The 9,550-nt window shown below is 37.7% G+C and overlaps 1 protein-coding gene across 2 annotated transcripts; it reads right to left on the bottom strand.

Annotated features, from left to right (window-relative positions):
* Positions 1-1,454: 1,454 nt before the first annotated feature.
* Positions 1,455-9,188, bottom strand: LOC114143265 (F-box/LRR-repeat protein 3-like). 2 transcript variants are annotated; one of them, XR_003595207.1, is made up of 7 exons: positions 8,881-9,188; positions 8,097-8,301; positions 7,139-7,303; positions 6,923-7,045; positions 5,177-5,348; positions 3,387-4,362; positions 1,455-2,811 (listed from the first exon to the last, which is right to left on the bottom strand). XR_003595207.1 is itself a non-coding variant. In XM_028015135.1 (6 exons), the coding sequence occupies exons 2-6, from the start codon at positions 8,298-8,300 to the stop codon at positions 3,722-3,724; spliced, it is 1,305 nt and encodes a 434-aa protein (XP_027870936.1). In that variant the 5' UTR covers position 8,301; positions 8,881-9,188; the 3' UTR covers positions 1,455-3,721. The 2 variants fall into 2 exon arrangements, 1 of the variants encoding a protein (XP_027870936.1); XM_028015135.1 differs by having other exon boundaries at positions 1,455-4,362.
* Positions 9,189-9,550: the final 362 nt, after the last annotated feature.

Here is a 9,550-nt window from a genome sequence, read left to right as displayed (position 1 = left end):
GCCGCGAGCACAAAAAGACGGGTCTGCTTTTTAAAGGTCAAATAACATATATTAAAAACAAATATTGTGGATAACTCATAATAAACATGCAATTTTCGACAGGTGTTAAACAACCACCATAATCTGTTAAAAATGTCTGTTAGTCTCAGAAAGTTGCACGTTTTCTGGCTTCAGAGTAACCAGAATCTTCATGTTTCATGCTGAGTAAGAAATTAAAACAAAGTTTTAATGCGGAAAATGGGAGGCTAATCATTAACCCAGAGGGGGAAAAAATCCAATAGGCCAACCAATTGAGATAGTGGTTGCTATCTGTGTTTCTGGACCTACTACAATTTGTGTGTTTACATTTTCACTAGAATTACAGCATTAAATCCCTTTAAGATTCATGAACAAATCAGGTGTTCATTTTTCTTTTCTAAAAATATATATTTATTTGTCGTCTAAAAGAGTCTAATAGTAGAATTATCCTACTGTTGATAAATGTTAAATATAGTGCAGGAAAATACTCATCTGTTCTTTGGAGACATTGGTATGACTGCCTCCTGAATGGTTAGGAGCCTTTTTTATTGTACTTTTTATTCTTTTATTGTATTTGTTTTCTTTTTTTATGTACTTTGGACGTTGAGTCTGTAATAAATTCTATCTATCTATCTATCTATCTATCTATCTGTCTGTCTGTCTGTCTGTCTGTATATGAAAAGTATAATGCAAAATATAACACAGTGTGTAAAAACTAGCTTAGTTGATAAATTTTCAGCATATAGTTGCTGATGTCAGGGTTTTCGGAAAGCATTAATATTGACCTTCTTTATTATTGCCAGAGCCAATTTGGAAGTGTGTTTGGGAGTATTAAACACCGAAGTACTGTATGTCCACATTTGACCCTTTCTTTATTAATTTAAGGAAAAATTGAAAATGATGTATTCCTTATTATTCGATTCACCTTGTGTAATGTGTAATGTAACACTACTAGCAGATAACAGAGATGTGTAGCATGTTGCTACTCCCTGGTGCAGTGCCCCGATAGTCGGAAAGCATATACAGGCTAATCAAATAATAGTGAAGACGTATGAATATTATGCATAATGTATATATATGTTAAACCTATACCATCTATTCAATATACTCTTAATAAATATTATTTACATTCATAACTGCTCAATACAAACGAAATTAAGACAGATAGGAGCTGAATCACAATTGTTTCTGTTCAGTTTAATATAAAGATTGTGCCCACTAAATATGAAGTAAACTGTACTTCATATATATATATATATATGAAGTACAGTTCATACACATTATTAGATTACAATAATGCGTATGTATGCATATTTATATAATATATTGCGCATATTGTAAATGCGCGATATAAATATGTAGGGTATTTGGTGTAAATGCAAAGAAATACAAATTCAACAGCTATAGATATATGTAAAACAATTCCAGACACAATGTTTTTTTAAACAAGCGTTTTTAATGACTATAAACTAAAATATTGTATAACTTTGGAAAAAAAATACAAGTTACTTTCAAATAAATCTCAGTATTATACAGCTTTAGTAAGAGAAAATATAACTTAACAGCAGCTGAACTGTTTCAGAAGAAAGATCATCTCTCCATCCCATGCTTAGATTACAATAATCATCTTCATGCACAGGTGAAAAGAAATGCAGTTAACCACACTAACCAGCAGATGGCGTGTATTTACAAACAGGAAAAACAATGTTTTGAAAGTATTTTCATTTGGTTTTCTAACAAACGGGATGAATCATGCAGGGAAGAAAACACATAAAGACAGGATGGGTCTATTAACAGAGCAGCAGGCTATCAAATTTGATGTTTTTACAAATGTAACTACAGTTAACATAATAATAATACACAACCAACGTTAAATGAAAAATGGTTAAACAATATTCATTCGGATCAGGACTTGACATTTTTCTGTTTCACTATGTGGAACAGCATCATTTTATATCAACGAAAGGGTGATTGTGCAAGTAATAACATGTTTTATTATTATTATTATTATTATTATCATGGGACTGAGAAAAATAAAATTTTAATTTAAGAAATAGGATTTAACAAAAGTCAGTGATCAGTTTGCGAAGCATTCAGCTGGAGCCACACCTACTCATTCTTCTCACTTTGTTTATTGGAGGTAATTAAATGATTGTAACCTTGTAATTCAGTGGTTCAAACCCACAATATTTGCATTTTTTCCCCTAATTACAAATTTAAGTGACTACATCACCAGGATTAATAGTTAAATATGTTTATCTCTGGAATTCGTGATACAGTCTCCTTTTTTTATTTCCTATACCAGTATTAAACACATTAGATATTACAACACAGACTACAAAAACTAAATAGAAAATCCTTCTTAGATAGACATTTGTATTATAGTAGCACATTATATGATAGTTTCTCTTGGTAAAGGGATTTTCTCCTCATATAATAAATAATCCATACTATTCATTAGATTTAGAATGTTAAAAATAAAAATAAATCTTTAAAAAAAGGAAGCAGAAATTCAAATAATCTACAAAGAGAGTTTGTGACAACAGAAAGAAATTACCTCTGCGGCTGTATGGGTTTACTTTGCCAAGCTTGGGGACCTTCATTAGAGAAAAAGTGCATTAAAGTTATACGTTGTTTGTACAAGTATACCGCATATTAATGTCTGTAATTAGGGTTTGTTTTATGTATATGTTTTCAAATATTAACTTTTTTCTTTACAGTTTCAACAGGATAATTTGTGGTACAATACAGGAAAGAGGAAAAAACGTGGTGCAACTTAGAGATATTTACAAGCTCATCATGGCCAGCCAGTTAATGTTACAAACAGGAGATAGGCTATCCTTGGGCTTTTCCACTTGGATAGAAGAACACAAAAATAACAAGTGGTAGTGACTCAGTCGACAGGGAATAGTGGCTTTGTGAGGGAAAGCTGGAGAGGTTAGAAGAAACAAAAACATAATTTCAAGACAGAATCCACCTCTGCTGCTGCATACCAGACTGCTGTCTCATGACCACCACCCAGTCTGGGCCACACAAAGTCTCTTTGCAAAGACCAGTTAGCAATTACGCACAGACAATAACGTAAATTTAAAAAAAAAAAAAAATCCACAAGCGTTTGCACAGCGATTAACCAAAAACCTCCTAGCTTATCATGCTGATCACCCCGTCCAATTTATGTACTGCATTTACCTTTTATCCACGACGAAGATGATAACACAAACTGATTTCACACACATTGTGCATTTAGTGTGGCGACAACAATTATACTTGTCTTTGTAAAATTCATCTCTGTGAAGTTACTTCCTTTTATTAAAAGGACTGTAGTTATGCCTGTACAAGGCAAAAAAATATATATTTACCATATATACAAAAGAAAAATATCTGCCTGCATGTCAGCAACACAGATGTGGAGCAACTTCTGTCTTGAGCATAATTCCTCAAATTCCCAACAGATTCCAGATACACCCATCAGTTCAAGCTACTAATTGATGTGTAAATAACAACAACAGGTCTGAAGGGCTCAGAGTAAGAAAATGCTAAATGATATGAGTGATTAAATTATATAAATGCATGAGCTACATCAAATTAAAAACAAAATAAGATCAAAAAGATGTAATTTCTTCTTCTGTTGTACCAGTAAAAATAAGAATCTGTACACACAAAAAAAATCCAAACAAAAAACAAATTAGCCCCTCACCAAACTCTACCATGTAGGCATCATGTCAGGGAACCAGACCCGACCCAAATGCTTCGACACCTCCCAGTGAATGTCGTCCAGCTCGTAACGGTGATCCGGAACCAGCACTTCCTCCATGATGGACAGCTGCTTCAGTCTGTCTCCGCACATCTTCACGAACTCCACGAAGGCGCTGCAGGACACTTCGCACTCCCCCAAGCCGATGGCGGACAGCTGCGTGCAGCGCTGGGCGATGCGGATGAGCTCCTCGTCAAGAGGCCGCAGCCCGTTGGCGCACACCACCAGCTCCACCAGACGCGGGCAGGTGAGCCCGACGCGGCCCAGCACGTCTTTGCTGACGGAGCGGCCGAAGTACAGGTGCGTGACGGGGATTTCGTCGCGGAAGAAAGGGTCGAACTCCTCCTCGTAGAGGTAGAAGTACATCACCAGGTTGAATTTGGGGGAGTGGCGCACCATGGCGTCCCAGCTGCTCTTCTTGATGGTGTGGAACTGCTGGCCTGGGTTCTCGCTGACCACGTCGATGCGAAGGTGCTCGAGGTGAACGTGCTTCTCCGAGGAGAGCGCGATGAGGAGTTCGTCGCTCAGCAAGTGGTAGTTCAGAGCCAGCTCTCTCAGGCCGTGGCACTGATCGGCCACGCACATGATGCCTGCAAACAGGAGAGCACAGTGAGTCGGGATCTACGGCGCAAAAAAAACAACAGCCTTATACAACCTGAGGTTTTTCACATTTTATCACAATAAAACTACAACCTCCAATGTACATTGCTCCGATTTTATGTGCTAGACTCATGCAAAAGGTCGTATTGATTTATGGAGGATGAATATTAACGAGCACCAGAATTTTCAGAATTTAATTTGTAACAAAATATGAATCAGTTTTATTTCACTTCAGTATTAGAAGATATTTCGTATTCATCCATCTCATAAAATCCCCACATATTAAGATTTTTGGTCATCACATAAAAAAATGGCACATTATAACTTTTGCAATAAACATTATACATATATATATTTTTTTAATATTAAATTATGTTTTTTCTCCACATTACCATATGGAATCATGTTTATAATCAGCAATTTGCTATTTTTGTGAGCCGTCTACATCAGGTACTTTAGGTAATAGAAAGCTTTTTTACCCATTTTCTAGAATAATTTCTCATGGATGTGAAAATAAAATAATAATAATAAAGTAACAAACTAAATCAACGAGATGGCAGAAGTTAGTGTTTGTATTTGCAGCCAAACTGTATGAAATTTAATGCAATTATATTTATCTGGACTGCATGGATTTCATCTACATGCCATCTGTGTAATATGAAGAACACCCCGAGTCGACTTTTATTGTGAATCGGTGCAGCCTAGATGAACTAAACAGAATTTATCTTTGTGAGGAATGAGCTTCTCAAGAATAATGAGTCGGTTATTAACAGCCGTGATATAAATCATGTGTTGTGTTAGTACCGGCAGGTGAAACATGAGGGCAGCTGCTCATTTTCAGCAGCTTGAGAGTGTCGCTGTTGTTGGCCACCAGGACTTTGAGGGAGGGATCATCCACAGGGGTGTCGTCGATTTTCAGGGAGGACAGAGATTTGGAGTTGACGAAAACAACCGTCAGAGCGGAGATGAAGTGAGACTGTAGAAGGGAAAGAGAAAGAGACACATTTAATGGCACAAAAAGTGATAACTAGGGTGACATAACACCATTATAACTGTACCAATCTGGTTCCAACGCAATGGTAATGGCGCCGTTTTAGTAGAATTTTCTACATAAAAATACAAAAGAAAATCTTCTCAATTTAATGGTTGAAAAAAGATCATTTAAACATAAATGTATGGGGTTTTTTTTACTCAACAAATATACCTATTTGTTGAGTAAAGTCTGCAGTGTTTACACTATAAACACACTGTAAGAGAGGCCTTGTAGATTTTGACTGGAAACAAGGCAGCTGAGTAAATGTCCCAGTAAGAGACCCCTTCAAGGGAATCACTCAAAAACAGCTTATTCTTAGAAACAATTACAATAAAAGGAAATAAAAAAGTTCTATATCTCCTTTGATAGAGGTAGTAGCTTTATACCCAACAGAAACCGATAGAATTACAGGAGTATCCACTTTTAAGATTCCAAGTAAAGATCCTATGTCTTTAGAACGTGGCCTGCCAATGACCAATCGGATCCCATCACGAGGTTCTACACTGATTGTGAGCTAATGTCAAATAACTGGAACATTATCACAAGTTATTCCCAAAGAAAGGTTAAGGCTCGCGCCATTCTTTCAAGTGCTACTTATAACTCACGAGACTTGACTGATAAAAAAATAATAATAATTTCAACAATGAATAACAGAAATCTGCCTTTGCTTTTAAAAACAAAATAAACTTTTATATAGTCAATCTTGCTTTTATATGAAATAAGTTATATATATATTATTTGTCTTATTTAGTTTATCCACTTATGTTTTATTATTCTATTTTTAGTTTTAGCTAATATTACCCTTAACTGTTAATCTAATGTTACTCTTAAAACTTTGTTTTTCAAACTTTTACTGCATCTTTTTTTTTAATTTTATTTTAACAATTACTGCATTTCTACTTGTCTCCTTTGGTACATGAATGTGGCTCCTTAGTTCATCATTAGAGGCACAGGATGCCTCTAATGATGGTCAAAGTCTACAAGGCTTTTCCACACAAACTTAAATTAGGTATATAAAACAATAAAAATATAAAAAAAATAACTGATGGTTTAAGTGAGGGCCCAATGACAGGAAGTGTGCTGAGAGGGGTGTGGCCAGGAAGGGCTCTTGCTCCACATAGCTTGATTGAGTTATTAATTAATTAATTGACTGAACACTTGCCACAGTCAACCAACAAACCATATCCATTAGAAACAGAATGTAACATTGTTCGTGAAAATACTCGACTTGCAAAGCTTATCAAAGTTGTTGAACTTTTAAGGCTTCCTTTTAAATCAGGCCAGTATAAAAACTTAGTAAAGCCTAAAAAAAAAATCCAAGCTGTGACCTCCTCTCAAAGATCAACTGTTATGGAAAATAAACACAAAAAGTGACATTTTGATCGGTTAACTTGACAGTTTTCCAGGCTTTAGACCTTCCCGTGGGCACACGGCATCAATCAGGACAGCCTCATTTCATGCATTCATCAAAAATCTGAAGTTTGGGCGGCTGAGTTATCGCTGCCCTTCAGGGTTACCTTGGGCATCTCCATGAAGCTGGGCCTGGCTGTGGATATGAGTCCCAGGGTTTTCAAAGAACAATTCACCAGCTGAGAGAGGATGTTGCACGCCGCCTCTGCAGACTCTCTGCTGCTGTCCACCTGCGAGTCCGACGCAGAAAATTAAACCCTCTTTTTATATGGAAGAGGTGAATCCACTTCAGTTTTTAAACACAAACCGTCCGCCTGTCTCACCTTGAAGCTGACGTACTGCAGGTGGTTGGAGTGCTTTTTGATGATCTGTTTGATGAGCTCCGGGTGTGTGGCCTTCAGGTAGGAGCTGGCCGGCTGGTTCAGCTCAAACTCAAAGCAGCGCCACAGCTCTGGCATGTGGAAGGCCTGATTCCAGCCCCGGCACACCTAGAGAAATTACCCAACAGACTTCATACAAGAAATGGAGTGATTTAAAAATATATATATGTAGCAAAATAACAGAATGAGACTTTGGGGGAGAGAAACATCAACCTTTGTGACCTTTACACCACAAGACTGTCAAAAGAAGGATATGTGTGTAGCCAACACCAGCTACAAGAGTGGCTAAATTGAGATTGTGACCTTAAGTCACCTTAAGATAAGGTAATAAAGACTGTTTGCCAAGCCATAAATGATGAAACATGCTTAACCATCAGAACTGGCTCTGCTCTACTGCATAAATAAAGGTGTGATCACATGTCTCCATCTGAAAAACTAATCAAATCCAGATTTACAAGCAAGCTGCTAATGATTAATTAGTGGCAATTAATCTTCTAACTTTCAGAAATCAGCTAGGAGTGGAGGTGGTGTCAGTCTGAAACTGAATGCTGGCTTTAATTCACTGATAAAACTGTCTGTTCTGTTTGACTCGGCACCACCCCTTGAATGTAAAGTGCTTTGCAGAAGTATTTATACCCCTCTATGTTTTGCTGTCCAATTCATTTTACTAGAATCTCATGTGAAAGACCAAAGCAAAGTCGTGGATAATTATGAAGCGAAAGGAAAATCAAGTCTTCTTTCTCTCATGTCCAAATACAACTTGCCAAAACAGGACAAGGTTTAAGGGAGTGAATACTTTTGCGGTAATGCCAATAATAATTTAAATGAGAAGCCCTACATTGCCATTTCACACAGTCCCATAAAGAGCATAATTGACATGTAATCAATGCTTTTAGAATACCAGAGAAGCAAAAGCTCTGTCCAGCAGTGGGAGGTACTGGAAAATGTGAAGCAGGATCTCCTGCGGCAAACACTCCCAGCTGGCTCCTTGCTCTTCCAGTTCTTTCTCTCCATCCTGCTTAGTTGACCATTTGATACTCTTCTGATACCCCCCACTGGGGCCTCCTCCTTCCTCCTGCTCATTCTCTTGGAGACCTCGTTTCATCCTGGGAAAGGATGAGAAGAGGGAGTTTAATGTACACCCAGAGCTCTGGAAGAACGCAATCATTTTTATTAACAATCCAATAATTAACACATCAGTTCATATTCGGTTAGTGGCCTGCAAATGCTTTGGAAAAATTACTGCATTCGGCCGTAAATTAAATCACTGGACACTGAAGGGCTATCTTTAACCTTGATCATCACACCACTCGTGGCGCCGCCAAGTACGCCGGACTGTAAATGGTGCGGACCCAGTCTTTCTTGCTCACAATGAAAACATTTGTACTCATAGGTCACGCCTCCCTCTCTTTCAACAATCAACACAGATGTCAAACTAACATGTTGTACATTTATTGACATCAAAGTGATGGCTAAAACAGCTTTAAGTTAGCACAAGTGTGCATAAATGTCAAAAGACTGACGTTAAAAACGGCACCAAAACACAGATCAATAGTTAGCTTAGCCACATTTAACCACGCTGGGGGTTAAGCTGACAATTATTAGCAAGTTGTAACTAGCGACTAAAACCAGTCTACTTAAACAAATTTAATTTCCAAGTTTACAGCTTCGTCTGTTTATCTCACCTGGCTTTTAGCTCCACCGTCGGTTGCTTATTTACGGAGGATCACTTTCAACGTCAACCTGGACCGACAAAATAAAACTGCGTACGGGCTGGCCGAGCGATCAAACACATTGGACCATACGACGGTGCGGTGTGGCCGGGCGTTGCTGAACACCAACCGAGGAGGCTTCCGACGGGAGATCTCCAAAAGTCTTCGAGTTTTCCAGGCGCCTGACCTAGTTTCGAACCACAACTCTGCTTCAGTACAGCACTTTGTCGGCTAAAGATGGCGTTTGTGTTGGTGTGCGGATCAGAGCGCTGTAGTTACAGTGAACAGTCGAAAGGGGGAGCAGTTTCACCCAAATGCGTGTTCCAAGGCAACAATGGTTCAACTACTGCGGTTTTACTAGGAACTGACAAATCAACTCAAGATAAAGACAAAAGAATTAATTGTCTAAACAATGAGATTAATTTATAGAGCTTATGAAGTCAAGGTATTTACCTTGTTTCTGTTGCCCTACTTTATTCCTAACTTATCACCACCCACTCATGCTTGTTGGTAATGATCAGTCAAAAAAGTTTTTTTTGTTTTGTTTTTTTTGTAATGATAAAATAGGTGAAGAAGATTAAAATACAACCGCAGCCAATTATTAAGGACGGAAGACCACAACAGAAGGAAAAACTTAAAACAT

The sequence above is a fragment of the Xiphophorus couchianus genome, chromosome 4 (assembly GCF_001444195.1).
Source record: "Xiphophorus couchianus chromosome 4, X_couchianus-1.0, whole genome shotgun sequence".
Taxonomy (NCBI): Eukaryota; Metazoa; Chordata; class Actinopteri; order Cyprinodontiformes; family Poeciliidae; genus Xiphophorus; species Xiphophorus couchianus.
This window is presented reverse-complemented; position numbering and strand designations above follow the sequence as displayed.